This window comes from Hyperoodon ampullatus (assembly GCF_949752795.1).
Source record: "Hyperoodon ampullatus genome assembly, chromosome: 2".
In the NCBI taxonomy this organism is placed as follows: Eukaryota; Metazoa; Chordata; class Mammalia; order Artiodactyla; family Ziphiidae; genus Hyperoodon; species Hyperoodon ampullatus.
The window spans coordinates 116,003,957-116,021,216 of NC_136915.1; the positions used below are offsets into that span (position 1 = coordinate 116,003,957).

At 41.9% G+C, this 17,260-nt stretch overlaps 1 protein-coding gene across 1 annotated transcript in view; it reads right to left on the reverse strand.

The window, feature by feature from the left end:
• Window positions 1–3,252: 3,252 nt before the first annotated feature.
• Window positions 3,253–17,260, reverse strand: part of LOC307065159 (Fc receptor-like protein 5) — a gene marked incomplete at both ends in the record, with an annotated part of 93,987 nt that continues 79,979 nt past the window's right edge. The window contains 6 exons of the mRNA XM_079721973.1: window positions 3,253–3,452; window positions 5,666–5,734; window positions 5,937–6,019; window positions 7,136–7,163; window positions 7,731–7,847; window positions 8,287–8,565. Of these exons, the coding sequence (XP_079578099.1) occupies window positions 3,253–3,452; window positions 5,666–5,734; window positions 5,937–6,019; window positions 7,136–7,163; window positions 7,731–7,847; window positions 8,287–8,565 (776 nt within the window). The remainder of the gene's footprint in view (window positions 3,453–5,665; window positions 5,735–5,936; window positions 6,020–7,135; window positions 7,164–7,730; window positions 7,848–8,286; window positions 8,566–17,260) is intronic.

Consider the following 17,260-nt stretch of genomic DNA (forward strand, 5'->3'; position numbering starts at 1 on the left):
AGGGGATATTGGGAAATGGAGCTGAAAACGTAAGTTGGAACTAAATCATGAAGACCCTTGTGTCCAATGATAGAGCCTGAAATCTGGATAATTGAAGGATTTCAAGCAGAGGAATAAATAGAGCTGGTTTTTAGAAAGGTCATATTATCAGCTCTGTTGGGAGGTCGAACTGGCAGATCTGTTGGGGATGGTTATGCAAAGAGAGAACCTGGAAGTTGGGAAACCAGTTTCGAGGCTATTATGTAATGCTGCTGGTAGGTAATGGAAGGCCTGTACTAAGGAAGTGGCAGTGGGAGCTAAAAGGAGGATGTGATTTGAGAGATATTTCAAAAATAAAGTTGACAGGGAATTCCCTGGTGGTCCAGTGGTTAGGACTACAAGCTTCCACTGCAGGGGTCCCGTGTTTGATCCCTGGTGGTCAGGGAACTAGGATCCTGCATGCTGTGTGGTGCAGCTGAAAGAAAGAAAGAAAGAAAGAAAGGAAAGAAAGTTGACTGGATTGGCTTGGGTGACCAATTCAATGTAGAGAGTCACAGATGGCTATGCATCTTCTGTCTTGGGTGAGTGGGTAGAGTGCTATCTTCAAGTAGAAAAAGAAGAAGAAGAAGGAAAAGAGAGGGAGGGAGGGAGAGAGAGAGAGAGAGAGAGAAAAGAAGAAGAAGGAGAAGGGGGAGGGGGGAGAAGGAAGGAAGAAAGAGAACACAGTAAGGAGAGCAAGTTTTGTGGGGACAACTGATTGGGCTTTATGTGGTGTTTTAGATACCTGCAGTTCATGCAAGTATCTTGTTCTTGTTTTGAACAATACACAACATTCATCTCAAACTGACAGGTGGACCTTGTAGCAATGATTTTATTGGGATTATTTAAAACTCTAAGATTGAAGGTCATGTATTGCACTTCTCTGGGTTAAGAGAGAGCAGGTAATGATATAGACAAATTTGTAGAGGTGATGTTTATTCATCAGGGGGATTTAATGGACATCCAATTTGACAACAATTCATTGAGCACCAATTGAATGCCAGGTACCATGCTGGCTGCTTGGGCTTTGCTTTTAAGGAACTCTCAGTCTTGTTGGGGAAACACAAAAATGCACACGTCTCTGTAGCAGAGGAGCCGTGTAAAGGAAAGAGCACTGTCCTGGGTATCAGGAGTCCTGGGTTTAATTTAGTATGTGCTTTGCCACTAACTCGTTATTTCATTTTCAGCTAGTTGCTCTTCCTCTCTCGTTCTCAATTTACAACCACAAAATTAAAGAAGTGGCTTAGATAAACTCTAAGTTCCCTCCAAACATCAACCATTAGTGATTCCATGTCTCACTGTATACAAGTGCTATGGGAGTCCAAAGACAGATCATTTCCAGTAGGGGCTGACATTTGACTTGGGGCTCAATGAATAAGCAGGATTCTAGCATATGCAATTGATGGAAAAGGCTAAGAGGAGGAAGTGCAGAGTGGCTATGTTAGAAAATGGGGAAGATCACCTGGTGATTGAGTGTAGGGTGTGGAGGACAATGACCACGGAAAAACCTGGAGAGGGAAGTAGGTGGTACTACGTGGAGAAGGGCCATGAATGCCCCGTCAAGGATTTTATTAATCCAGGCAATGTGGCTTGGAAACGATTCACCCTGTACAATCCACCAGAGGGTGGAGATCAAGATGAGGTGTGATGGACATCATAAAAATGGATCAAAACATCCCATGGCTCAGAGGCGAGATAGATCAACTTTGAATGGAGAAGGCTAAGAGGTATATTTATTCACAGTGTATGCATTTCCTCTATGGGAAAGTGTGAGGCCTGAGGTGGGGAAACGAAGATGATGGCAGCTACTTTTCACTGACCCAGGGAGGCTAATGAAACCCAGCATGTTGCTGAGAAGTTCTCTTAGCAGCAGGATCTGATGGTGTTCTAGTGGAAGGATGGTGCAGGGAGCATGTGATCTACATGAGTGGCCCCCATGGAGTTTGGCAGTGGGCAGCCAGAGCCCACGCTACTTCTTCATGGGCCTGAGTACTCAGTATGCTCCTAGGATCAGTAGCATCAGCAACACGTGGGAGCTTATTATAGATGCAGGATCTTAGCCTCCACCCAGAGTCAATGAATAAGAATCTGCATTTTAACAAGATCTCCAGGTGACCCATAAGCACTTTATTTTATTTTATTATTTCTTTAACATCTTTATTGGAGTATAATTGCTTTACAATATTGTGTTAGGTTCTGCTGTATGACAAAGTGAATCAGCTATATGTGTACATATATCCCCATATCCCCTCCCTCTTGCGTCTCCCTCCCACCCTCCCTACATAAGCACTTTAAAGTTTGAGAAGGCTTCCTGCTTTCTGAACATAGCTTTCCTCACTCAAACTCCTTCTGTTAGTTTATTTCCTACCCAGGGAAGAGAAAAGAGTACTTCTTGGATTTCCTAGGGAGCACACTGGATCAGATGCCAGTTTGAGGGTAGGAATACACCATAATGACCCATAATACCTTCCTCATTTATTCATTCATTCAATCAATCAAATAGTAATAGAGCACCTCCTATATTTCAGTATGTATTCTATCTGCATCTCTGGTCCTCCTGGCCTTGACTGTCCTGGGTTACTTCTGGCAGGATGGGAAGGATCTAGGACCTAGGGTGTGACATCCACTTATTTGGCCAGGTAGATATTGGCACATGGACAGGAGAGGAGTTATCCTTGTGTCAGATTCTGAGCTTAGAATTTCAGACAGACAGGGGGAGTGTGGAATGCAGTCCCATCATGGGGAGGTCCATGACGAGCCCAGTGTCCATGTCTCCAGGGGTGTGTGCTGTCCCATTTGGCAGAGCCCACTGGAGCCTTATCAGACTGACTGCAACTGAGAAAAGCACCAACTGAAAGCAGGTTATCCGTGGCAGATTTTAGGGGCAGTCCTCATGGAGGAATTGTGGGGATGTGTATGGGAGTAGGACTCGGAATAGTGACCAAAGCTGAAGCTCATTAAGGAAGCCAGGCAACATCATGGGCCCTGGTTTGGGAGCACATGTCATTAAGAAAAAGACCACTGGGCCAGGGCTGTCACTCTGGAAATAGGCGGGAGTCCTTCAGGGCCCTGTGTTCTGTTCACACTAGGGTGTGGGCACTTGATGCACGTGTTGCTGGGTGTGGCCTTGGGTCTAGGACCCAAGGTTTAAATCTTCTCACTTTGATGTCCCTTCTCCCCCCAAGGGTGGCTTTGGGTGCAGAGGCTGAGACAGCAGTCGGGAGCTGCGTGGACTCATCTGTGAGGAGTGGATGCAGCCAAGAGCTGGGGCTTAGGGGCTGCGGTGTAAGCCCCCTTCACCTGGGAGTAGATGACACAGGAATCCTGGAGGAAGGAGCACATAGGTGAGGGCCAGAGGCCAGCAGGCCCTAGGTGGGACAGTACACAGGTCACGGGACTCACCGTGTTCTTGAGAAGCTCTGGGTCAGAGGCTGCTGTGGAAAAAAGGGAAGCATTCATCTGTGAACTCAGAACTCTCTCTTTGCATCTGTGCCATCAGCCCAGCCACAGCCATCTCCAGGTGGCTGCACTGAACCTTTCCTAAGAACCTCAACCTCACAACATCGACCAACTCTCTCCTCAGCATCACTCCACTCTTTGTTCCTCATGCTGAGCTCCCCCAGGGACTCTCAAAAGAAAGAAATCTACTTTTGATCTTGTTCATGCTTTGATCATAGATTCATAGTGTATATTATGGAGAAGCAGCCTGGCCTGGAGCAGAGGCAGTACAGTGGTTTAGAGCAGACTTCTGATCCAGACCACCCCAGACTGAGCCCCAGGTCAGCCGTGCCACCTCTGTGGCCTTGGGCAACTCACTCAATATCTCCTGCCTCGGGTGTCTCATCTGTATGTTGGGAATAATAATACCTACCTATAGGGTTATGTGTGTGTGTGTTTGATTTCTAACATCTGTTATGTGCTGAGCAGTTCCAATGTGCAGGTACACTTCTGAGGGCTATAAACAAACAAACTTTAAATATATGTGTGTGTATATGTTTATGGCATATATATATATATATATATATATATATATATATATTTAATGTATTTATTTACAGTACTCAGAACTGTACCAGGCACGTATGAACTGCTCAATACATGTTGATATGATAATAGAAGTTGTTATTATTATTATATTGTCTTAAAGCTGGAATGAAATATGGCATTCATAAAGCAAGGCTTTCTCTTTTTGGCTTGGAATGAGCCTCAAGGCTCCCTGGAACTGCCCTGAGAAGCAGAGCTTGGCCTAAGGCTTGGACTCTAGAGAGAGATTCTTCTGTGATTTGTTAGCTCTGTGACTTCAGGCTAGTCAGTTAAGGTCTCTCTGCCTCTGTTTTCTCATGTGTGAAATGGGCTAACAACAACACACATCAAAGGGGATTGTAAGTGTGAATGAGTTCATACGTTTTAGAGGTGGGCCACTGAACCAAGAATGGAACAAAATAGAGTTCATTTGATTTTATACAAGAAGAATCAAAAAACCAGAGAAGGAAGCAGAATGGCTAAAAATCACATGGCACTTTTTACAGAACAAAGTTAGAATAGCCCCAAAGGCTTTCCCTTTCCTGCTCTGAGAAGGAGGAAACCAGTCTGGGATTCTTCACGGCTGACCATCTACCATGAGTGAGGACTAATGACACAGACAGACAACCTGCATATACTCATCATAAAAGCTGCTTAAACTCTGCTGCCGTAATAGCATCTCCACATCTATTTCCCCATTTGATCCTCACAATAACCCTATGAGAGAGTGTGATAGGCAGAATAATGTTTCCCACAAAGATGTCCATGTCCTGATACCTGGAACCTGTGAGTATGTGACCTAAGATGGAGAAAGGGATTTTGCAGATGTGATTAAGATTAAGGACCGGGCTTCCCTGGTGGCGCAGTGGTTGAGAGTCCGCCTGCCGATGCAGGGGACACGGGTTCGTGCCCTGGTCTGGGAAGATCCCACATGCCGCGGAGCGGCTGGGCCCGAGAGCCATGGCAGCCAGGTGGAATTTTAAGGAGAACTTTAAAATCTGAGAACTTTTCTAGTTGTGGTCAAAGGGAGCACTGACTATGGAATAAATGTTTAAAGAGGTGCCACTTGCTGGCTTTGAAGATGGAGGGATGGGACCATGAGCCCCAGAAAGGAAAAGAGTGTCCTTTAGAAGCTGGAAAAGGCATGGGAATATATTCTCCCCTGGAGCTTGCAGAAAGGACCTCTGCAGACACTGATTTTAGCCCAGTGCGACCTGTGTTAGACTTCTGACCTACAGCACAGTAAGATAATAAACTTGTATTGTTTAAGCCCTCCTGGTCATTTGCCACAGCAGCAGTAGAAAACAGGTACAGGTAGGTAGGGAATGATAGACAGTCCTGTCTCATTTCACAGATGGGACACTGAAGCTCTGAGGGGCTGACTGCCCAGGGTGATGATTTTGTTACTCAACTGATGCTGAGGCCATTCGTGGAGAATGGAGAAAGCAGCTCTGCATGGTGAGCTTGGGTTAATCACAGCAGTGTAGGTGGGCACAAAGTAAGAAGCCCAGTGACCCAGCCTGAGGGGCAGTTCTGTGTCTGGTTAGCCCAGACCCATTGAAGGGGTGGAGACTGAACCACACATAGCAATAGACCGCCAAAATCAAGGGTCGTTGTGTCTTACCTGCCTGTTTGTTCTCCCCCTTCACGCTCCGGACTTCCGAGTACACCACGTCTCCTCTGTTAGGATTTACTTGGAGAGAATTTGAAGTTTGAGAGGACTCAAAGGTTCTTGCCCCTTGTCTTGCTACTTCCTCCTCCCCCAGATAGAGTTTGTTCTCTGGAGGGGGCAGAGCCCTCCGGGCCTCTGTACCATCCCTTCCTCATTTCTTGTCCCACCGCTTCCTGGACCAGCCCTAGGGTCCCTGCCCAAATGGAGGGTCCTCTGTCCTCACCATTGCTGTACACTGGTTGCAGTTCTATCCAGCTTGGTACATTGTGGTAGGTGGGCTCTTGCGGGTCTGAAGCTGACGGGTTCCTGTAAGATAGAAGCATTGATGTTTCCCAGAAATCCTGATGAAGTAGCTATAAGGATCATTCCCTGTTAGTGAGTCTTTACTACAGGATAGTTGCCAAGCCTGGAAACATAGATGAGCATATAACAAATGGTCTATTGTTATGGACTATTATATTATAAATCATAATATTAATCCAGACTTTATGGCCACCTGGTATGTCACTGTGTTAGTGCCTATAACAATATTAAGTTGATTTTATTATTATCTCTATTTTTTAGATGGAAAAAATGGAGGTTCTGAGAGGTAAAATGACTTGTTCAAGACTATGTAACTAGAAAGGGAAAGAGCCAAGATTCAAACCTGGCTCCGAGGTCTACACTCCCAGAGAGATCAGTATCTGTGTGAAATCAATAATTAGAAAGGCTCAAATGGGAATTCCCTGGCGGTTCAGAGGTTAGGACTTGGTGCTTTCACTAAGAAGGGCTCGGGTTCAATCCCTGGTGGGGGAACTAAGATCCTGCAACTGTGTAGCATGGCCAAACAAGCAAACAAACAAAAAGACTCAGAGGAACTCAGGATGGTTTGGATGCTGCTACCATAAGCTTGCCCAGGGATAGTTTGTGAGCTGTGGTGTGACTCCTAAAGTCAGCCTTTGGAATCCAAGATGGCAGCCCCTTCTTCGCAGGCACCACCTCCTGTTAGCAGAGAGGTCTCTCAGTGTGGTCAAGTTGTGTGACTCCATCTTCTTGGCTGTCATCACAACAGGTGTTGGTTAGGTTGGGTTGGCCATGACCAGAGCTTTCCAGGCTGATTAAGCTAAGGCCATCTTAGGAAATGGATGGATTCAGTGGTCATATTGTCACTCAAACAACCAAGGTAACATTGGACCAAGGATGTAGTTAATAAATAAAAAGCAATTAACACTTGCTGCAAGAAAAAGGCCTGTTTAACTAAGCTGATGGGTGAGAAGGTCCTGGGAATTGAGATATCCCAAGGGAGGTGGCAACATGAAATTGTCACAACCCATCTCAGTGACATGAAGCAGTGACCGTGCTCTCAGCAGTAACCAGATTCAATTCCATTTTCATACTTGGTGGGCATTTCATTAGCCATATGGCAATATAGACAGGTCTTACCTGGAGGAGTCAAATGTAGGCTTTCCTCCTGCAAAGGAAAGCAGAGAGACATTGAGTCCAGGAGAAGGAAGACTTCACAAGGAACACAGCTCATAGGAGGCTCACCTAGAACCTTCCAGGAGTCACTGTCTCTAAGATGTGAACCCTCCTTTGCTATGTCCAAGGGAGGTGGCAGATTGGGCAAAAACTACCGATCCTGGATTCCAGAGGGGTATAAGTACCATACATTTAAAAAATCAGTAAGTTATCAAATTCCATTTGGTTTCTGTTCTCACTCTTATTTCTCAGAGTTTTTCTTCTCCTCTTCCATTCCTTGGGGGTCTTGCAAGTGTAGAGAGGGAAATACACTGTAATTTGTCATGTCAGATAAACTACATCTTGTGAAGACATCTTACACCCAATAGGGCTGTTCTGGAAACTTTGCATTTGATAATGACAAATTCTGGAGGAACTAGAAGGGAAGGTAGGAGCTGTGGAATTGTGCAGAAAGGAGGGGTTGAGAGCTTGGGGTTGGTTACAAAGGCAGCATGGGCCTGAGGGAATGGAGATGGGAAGGACAGGGACTCAAGCAAAGGTTAACCAGGGAGTTACTCACCTGCTTTTCTCGGGAGCCAGCAGTAGAACAACAGTGCCATGGCAGCAAGACACATCATGCTGAGCAGCCCCCCGGTGACACCGGTGGCAACAGGGCCACTTCTGCTCTCTGTCAGCCCTGAGGGTGAGACCCCAGGCATGAGCCAGAGGGAGAGGTGTGTGGTCTTGAACTGCCCTGACCACTGGAACTGATGCCTGGGAGAGAGAATGAACTGAGGGGACCAGGACTCCAGAGGCTAATCAGGTGCAGGTGTGGCACAAGAGATGGCACCTCTCTTGGTGGAGAAGCTCATGTCTGTGGCTGACGCAAGGGTTAAGGGTCAGGATGGATGATGCTAGCTGAAGAGTATTAAATTCAGTGGTCTTCTTTAACCCTCTTTCCCACCCAAATGACAAGCTTTCAGAAACAGTTAATGAAAATAACAGTTTGGAGAACATCTAGCTTTGTGTACCTGTCCCTGAGAAACACTGTCCTGGTCAGGCATCACAAGGATTATCAGAGTATCCTAGGAGGAAATCTTTTGGCCACATCTGTGGCCTGAGATTAGGAAACTTACCTGTGATGGAAAGTGTCACTGCCTCACTGCACTGGGGACCCAGGCCATTGTCGGCCTCACAGGAGTAGGTTCCAGAATGATTTGCAGTCAGTGAGAGGTTGAGGGACACTCCTTGTCCAGAGTGGGACATACTGCTCTCCAGGGTGACATTCTTGTGATAAAACTGGTACACGATCGGGGGAGAGCCTCTCTGGGCCTCACAGTGAAGCTCCACCACATCCCCCACCACAGCCTGAGCCCTGGGGGCCCTGAGGGTGAGGATAGGGCGAGACACTGGAACTGAGGGAAAACAAAAAGTCAATAGAAGTTCCTACTTCTAACATATTCAGAAAGGAACAAAAAGTAATATAAACAAATAATAAAAGTCATATCTCAATCAAGGAAAATATATTGAAACACATGACAGGCAAAGATAGTGACCTGAATCCACAAATAGCTTTCAATGCACAAAAACATCCAACAGAAAAGTGTGAAAAGAGTATGAATCACTAAAAACTTCAAATAGCCAATAAATATATAAAGATATCATCTTTGTTACTAATTAAGTATATATAAATAAAAACACCCATCAGACTGGCAAAGCTTAAAAAGGCAGATAATGCTGATGGGGTTGTGGATTAAGAGGCACCCTGATATGCTCTCAGTGGGAATGCAAATTTGAGACACTTCCTTGAATGGTGATTTGGAAATATATATCTAATTTAAAATGTACATAAACTTTGACCCAGCAAATCTACTTCTAAGACTATTTCCTTTAGGGCTACTAACATAAGTTATGTAAAAAATGGTCAGCAGACACGTGAAAAGATGCTCAATATGGCTAATTATTAGAGAAATGCAAATCAGAACTACAGTGAGGTATCACCTCACACCAGTCACAATGGCCATCATTAAAAAGTCAACAGGTTTGGTACTGTGATGTGTTTACTTATTATATACAGTTCATACTTCATAGAAACTGTTATTTTATTGCTTTTGAATAAATTTTATATTTTGAATAAAAAAAAAGTCAACAGGACTGAGACCTTCAAGATGGTGGAGGAGAAAGACGTGGAGATCACCTTCCTCCCCACAAATACATCAGAAAAACAACTACATGTGGAACAACTCCTACAGAACACCTACTGAAAGCTGGCAGAAGACCTCAGACTTCCAAAAAGTGTGGCTGACAGGGTTTTGGTGCTCCATCCGGGTGTCAGGCCTGTGCCTCTGAGATGGGAGAACGGAGTTCACGACATTGGTCCACCAGAGACTTCCCAGCTCCACGTAATAACAAATGGCAAATTCTCTGCCAGAGAGCACCATCTCAATGCTAAGACCCAGCTCCACTCAATGACCAGCAAGCTACAGTGCTGGACACCCTATGCCAAACAACTCACAAGACAGAAACACAAACCCACCCATTAGCAGAGGGGCTGCCTAAAGTCATAATAAGGTCACAGACAACCCCAAAAAAACCCACCAGACGTGGTCTTGCCCACCAGAAAGACAAGATTCAGCCTCACTGACCAAAACACAGGCACCAGTCCCCTCCACCAGGAAGCCTACACAACCCACTGAACCAACCTTAGCCACTGGGAGCAGACACCAAAAGCAACAGGAACTACGAACCTGCAGCCTGCGAAAAGGAGACCCCAAACACAGTAAGTGAAGCAAAATCAGAAGACAGAGAAACAAAAAGCAGATGAAGGAGCAAGGTAAAAATGACCAGACCAAACAAATGAAGATGAAATAGGCAGTCTACCTGAAAAAGAATTCAGAATAATGATAGTAAAGATGATCTAAAATCTTGGAAATAGAATGGAGAAAATGCAAGAAACAGTTAACAAGGACCTAGAAGAACTAAAGATGAATCAAGCAATGATTAAAAACACAATAAATGAAATTAAAAATTCTCTTGAAGGAATCAATAGGAGAATAACTGAGGCAGAAGAACGGATAAGTGACGTGGAAGATAAAATAGTGGAAATAACTACCACAGAGCAGAATAAAGAAAAAAGAATGAAAAGAATTGAGCAGAGTCTCAGAGACCTCTGGGTCAACATTAAACACACCAACATTCAAATTATAGGGGTCCCAGAAGAAGAAGAGGAAAAAAAAAAAGGAACTGAGAAAATACTTGAAGAGATTATAGTTGAAAACTTCTCTAATATGGGAAAGGAAATAGTCAATCAAGTCCAGGAAGGGCAGAGAGTCCCATACAGGATAAATCCAAGGAGAAACACACCAAGACACATATTAATCAAACTATCAAAAATTAAATACAGAGAAAAAATATTAAAGGCAGCAAGGGAAAAGCAACAAATAACATACAAGGGCATCCCCATAAGGTTAACAGTTGATCTTTCAGCAGAAACTCTGCAAGCCAGAAGGGAGGGGCAGGACATATTTAAAGTGATGAAAGGGAAAAACCTACAACCAAGATTACTCTACCCAGCAAGGATCTCATTCAGATTTGATGGAGAAATTAAAAACTTTACAGATAAGCAAAAGTTAAGAGAATTCAGCACCACCAAACCAGCTTTACAACAAATGCTAAAGGAACTTCTCTAGACAGGAAACAGAAGACAAGGAAAAGACCTACAAAAACAAACCCAAAATAATTAAGAAAATGGTAATAGGAACATACATATTGATAACTACCTTAAATGTAAATGGATTAAAAGCTCCCACCAAAATACATAGACTGGCTGAGTGGATACAAAAACAAGACCCACATATATGCTGTCTACAAGAGACCCACTTCAGACCTAGGGACACATACAGACCAAAAGTGAAGAGATGGAAAAAGATATTCCATGCAAATGGAAATCAAAAGAAAGCTGGTTAGCAATTCTCATATCAGACAAAAGAGACTTTCAAATAAAGACTATTACGAGACAAAAAGAAGGACACTCATAATGATCAAGGGATCAATCCAAGAAGAAGATATAACAATTGTATTTATGCACCCAACATAGGAGCACCTCAATACATTAGGCAAATGCTAACAGCCATAAAAGGGGAAAATGACAGTAACACAATCATAGTAGGGGACTTTAACACCCCACTTTCACCAATGGACAGATCATCCAAAATGAAAATAAATAAGGAAACACAAGCTTTAAATGATACATTAAACAAGATGGACTTAATTGATATTTATAGGACATTCCATCCAAAAACAACAGAATACACTTTCTTCTCAAGTGCTCATGGAACCCTCTCCATGACAGATCATATCTTGGGTCACAAATCAAGCTTTGGTAAATTTAAGGTAATTGAAATTGTATCAAGTAAATTTTCTGACCACAATGCTAAGAGACTAGATATTAATTACAGGTAAAAATCTGTAAAAAATACAAACACATGGAGGATAAACAATACACTACTAAATAACCAAGAGATCACTGAAGAAATCCAAGAGGAAATAAAAAATACCTAGACAGTGAAAACACAATGACCCAAAATTTATAGGATGCAGCAAAAGCAGTTCTAAGATGGAAGTTTACAGCAGTACAATCCTACCTCAAGAAACAAGAAACATCTCAAATAAACAACCTAACCTTACACCTAAAGCAGTTAGAGAAAGAAGAAGAAGAACAACAACAAAAAAACCCACACAAAGTTAACAGAGGGAAAGAAATCATAAATATCAGATCAGAAATAAATGAAAAAGAAATGCAGGAAACAATAGCAAAGATCAATAAAACTAAAAGCTGTTTCTTTGAGAAGATAAACAAAATTGATAAACCATTAGCCACACTCATCAAGAGAAAAAGGGAGAAGACTCAAATCAACAGAATTAGAAATGAAAAAGGAGAAGTAACAACTGACACTGCGGAAATACAAAGGATCATGAGAGATTACTACGAGCAACTATAGGCCAAAAACAATGGACAATCTGAAAGAAATGGACAAATTCTTAGAGAAGCACAACCTTCCAAGACTGAACAAGGAAGAAATACAAAATATAAACAGACCAATCATGAGCACTGAAAGTGAGACTATGATTTAAAATCTTCCCAAAACAAAAGCTCAGGACCAGATGGTTTCACAGGCAAATTCTATCAAATATTTAGAGAAGAGCTAATACCTATCCTTCTCAAATTCTTCCAAAATAGAGCAGAGGGAGGAGCACTCCCAATCTCATTCTATGAGGCCACCATCACCCTGATACCAAAACCAGACAAAGATCTCACAAAGAAAGAAAAGTACAGGCCAATATCACTGATGAACATAGATGCAAAAATCATCAACAAAATACTAGCAAACAGAATCCAACTGCACATTAAAAGGATCATACAACATGCTCAAGTGGGTTTTATCCCAGGAATGCAAGGATTCCTCAATGTGATACACCATATTAACAAACTGAAGGAGAAAATCCATATGATCATCTCAATAGATGCAGAAAAAGCTTTTGACAAAACTCAACACCAATTTATGATAAAAACCCTCCAGAAAGTAGGCATAGAGGGAACTTACCTCAACATAATAAAGGCCATATAGGACAAACCCACAGCCAACATCATTCTCAATGGTGAAAAACTAAAACCATTTCCACTAAGTTCAGGAACAAGAGAAGGTGGTCCTCTCTCACCACTATTATTCAACATAGTTTTGGAAGTTTTAGCCACAACAATCAGAGAAGAAAAAGAAATAAAAGGAATCCAAATCAGAAAAGAAGAAGTAAAGCTGTCACTGTTTGCAGATGACATGATACTATACACAGAGAATCCTAAAGATGTTACCTGAAAACTACTAGAGTTAATCAATGAATTTGGTAAAGTTGCAGGATACAAAATTAATGCACAGAAATCTCTTGCATTCCTATACACTAATGGTGAAACATCTGAAAGAGAAATTAAGGACACACTCCCATTTACCATTGCAAGAAAAAGAATAAAATACCTAGGAATAAACCTACCTAGGGAGACAAAAGACCTATATGCAGAAAACTATAAGACACTGATGAAAGAAATTAAAGATGATAGCAATAGATGGAGAGATATACCACGTTCTTGGATTGGAAGAATCAACATTGTGAAAATGACTATACTCCCCAAGGCAATCTACAGATTCAGTGCAATCACTATCAAACTACCAATGGCATTTTTTACAGACCTAGAGCAAAAAATTTCACAATTTGTATGGGAACACAGAAGACCCCGAATAGCGAAAGCAATCTTGAGAAAGGAAAATGGAGCTGGAGGAATCATGCTCCCTGACTTTAGACTCTACTACAAAGCTACAGTAATCAAGACAGTATAGTACTGACACAAAAACAGAAATACAGATCAATGGAACAGGATAGAAAGCCCAGAGGTAAACCCACACACATATGGTCACCTTATCTTTGATAAAGGAGGCAAGAATATACAATGGAGAAAAGGCAGCCTCTTCAATAAGTGGTGCTGACAAAACTGGACAGCTACATATAAAGGATTGAATTTGGAGCACTCTTTAACAGCATACACAAAAATAAGCTCAAAATGGATTAAAGACCTCAATGTAAGGGCAGACACTATAAAATTCTTAGAGAACATAAGCAGAAAACTCTATGACATAAATCACAGTAAGATCCTTTTTGACCCACCTCCTAGAGAAATGGAAATAAAAACAAAAATAAACAAATGGGACCTAATGAAACTTCAAAGCTTTTGCACAGCAAAGGAAACCATAAACAAGACTAAAAGACTACCCTCAGAATGGGAGAAAATATTTGCCAATGAAGCAACTGAAAAAGGATTAATCGCCAAAATTTACAAGCAGCTCATGCAACTCAATATCAAAAAAAACAAAAACCCAATCCAAAAATGGGCAGAAGACCTAAATAGGCATTTCTCCAAAGAAGATATACAGATTGCCATCAAAGACATGAAAGGATGCTCAACATCATTAATCATTAGAGAAATGCAAATCAAAACTACAATGAGGTACCACCTCACACTAGTCAGAATGGCCATCATCAAAACATCTACAAACAATAAATGCTGGAGAGGGTGTGTAGGAAAGGTAACCCTCTTCCACTGTTGGTGGTAATGTAAATTGATACAGCCACTATGGAGAACAGTATGGAGGTTCCTTAAAAAACTAAAAATAGAACTACTATACAACCCAGCATCCCACTACTGGGCGTATACCCTGAGAAAACCTTAATTCAAAAAGAGTGATGTACCACAATGTTCATTGCAGCTCTATTTATAATAGCCAGGACATGGAAACATCCTAAGTGTCCACTGACAGATGAAGAGATAAAGAAGATGTGGCACATATATACAATGGAATATTACTCAGCCATAAAAAGAAACAAAATTGAGTTATTTGTAGTGAGGTGGATGGACCTACAGTCTGTCATACGGAGAGAAGTAAGTCAGAAAAAAAAACCAAATACCGTATGCTAACACATATATATGGAATCTAAAAAAAAAAAATGGCTATGAAGAACCTAACGGCAGGACAGGAATAAAGACGCAGATGTAGAGAATACACTTGAGGACATGGGGATGGGGAAGGGTAAGCTGGGACGAAGTGAGAGAGCGGCATGGACTTATATGTACTACCAAATGTAAGATAGATAGCTAGTGGGAAGGAGCTGCATAGCACAGGGAGATCACCTTGGTGCTTTGTGACCACCTAGGGGGGTAGGATAGGGAGGGTTGGAGGGAGATGCTAGAGGAAGGAGATGGGGGCTATATGTATATGTATAGCTGAGTCACTTTGTTATAAAAGCAGCAACTAACACACCATTGTAAAGCAATTATACTCCACTAAAGACATTAAAAAATAAAGTCAAGACAGCTTCCCTGGTGGTGCAGTGGTTGAGAATCTGCATGCTAATGCAGGGGACACGGGTTCGAGCCCTGGTCTGGGAGGATCCCACATGCCACGGAGCACTGGGCCCGTGAGCCACAACTACTGAGTCGGCGCGTCTGGAACCTGTGCTCCACAACAGGCGAGGCCGCGATAGTGAGAGGCCCGCACACTGCAATGGAGAGTGCCCCCCGCTTGCCACAACTAGAGAAAGCCCTCGCACAGAAACAAAGACCCAACACAGCAAAAATTAATTAATTAATTAATAAACTCCTACCCCCAACAGCAAAAAAAAAATCAAGAAACATTGCTGGAGAGCCTGTGGAGAAAAGGGAACCCTCCTACACTGTTGGTGGGAATGTAAATTGGTGCATCCACTATGGAGAATAGTATGGAAGTTCCTCAAAAAAAGTAAAAATAGAGTTACTGTATGATCCTGTGATTCCACTCTTGGGCAAATGCTAGTTCAAAAAGATATATGCACCCCAATGTTTATAGCAGCAATATTTACAATAGCCAAGACATGGCAGCAACCTAAATGTCATCATTAGATGAATGGATAAAGAAGAAGTGGTACATATATACAATGGACTATTACACAGCCATAAAAAAGAATGAAATAGTCACAAAGAAAGAAAACTACAGGCCAATATCACTGATGAACATAGATGCAAAAATCCTCAACAAAATACTAGCAAACAGAATCCAACAGCACATTAAAAGGATCATACACCATGATCAAGTGGGGTTTATTCCAGGAATGCAAGGATTCTTCAATATATGCAAATCAATCAATGTGATACACCAGATTAACAAATTGAAGGAGAAAAACCATATGATCATCTCAATAGATGCAGAGAAAGCTTTCGACGAAATTCAACACCCATTTATGATAAAAACCCTGGAGAAAGTAGGCATAGAGGGAACTTTCCTCAACATAATAAAGGCCATATATGACAAACCCACAGCCAACATCATCCTCAGTGGTGAAAACTGAAACCATTCCCACTAAGATCAGGAACAAAACAAGATTGCCCACTCTCACCACTCTTATTCAACTTAGTTTTGGGAGTTTTAGCCACAGCAATCAGAGAAGAAAAGGAAATAAAAGGAATCCAAATCGGAAAAGAAGAAGTAAAGCTGTCACCGTTTGCAGATGACATGATACTATACATAGAGAATCCTAAAGATGCTACCAGAAAACTACTAGAGCTAATCAATGAATTTGGTAAAATAGCAGGATACAAAATTAATGCACAGAAATCTGTTGCATTCCTATACACTAATGATGAAAAGTCTGAAAATGAAATCAAGAAAACACTCCCATTTACCACTGCAACAAAAAGAATAAAATATCTAGGAATAAACCTACCTAAGGAGACAAAAGACCTGTATGCAGAAAACTATAAGAGACTGATGAAAGAAATTAAAGATGATACAAATAGATGGAGAGATATACCATGTTCTTGGATTGGAAGAATCAACATTGTGAAAATGACTCTACTACCCAAAGCAATCTGCAGATTCAATGCAATCCCTATCAAACTACTACTGGCATTTTTCACAGAACTAGAACAAAAAAGTTCACAATTTGTTTGGAAACACAAAAGACCCCGAATAGCCAAAGCTATCTTGAGAACGAAAAACGGAGCTGGAGGAATCACGTTCCCTGACTTCAGACTATACTACAAAAGCTACAGTAATCAAGACAGTATGGAACTGTCACAAAACCAGAAAGATAGATCAATGGAACAGGATAGAAAGCCCAGAGATAAACCCACGCACATATGGTCAACTTATCTTTGATAAAGGAGGCAGGAGCCAGTGGAGAAAGGACAGCCTCTTCAATAAGTGGTGCTGGGAAAACTGGACAGGGACATGTAAAAGTATGAGATTAGAACACTCCCTAACACCATACACAAAAATAAGCTCAAAATGGATTAAAGACCTAAATGTAAGGCCAGAAACTATCAAACTCTTAGAGGAAAACATAAGCAGAACACTCTATGACATAAATCACGGCAAGATCCTTTTTGACCCACCTCCTAGAGAAATGGAAATAAAAACAAAAATAAACAAATGGGACCTAATGAAACTTCAAAGCTTTTGCACAGCAAAGGATACCATAAACAAGACCAAAAGACAACCCTCAGAATGGGAGAAAATATTTGCAAATGAA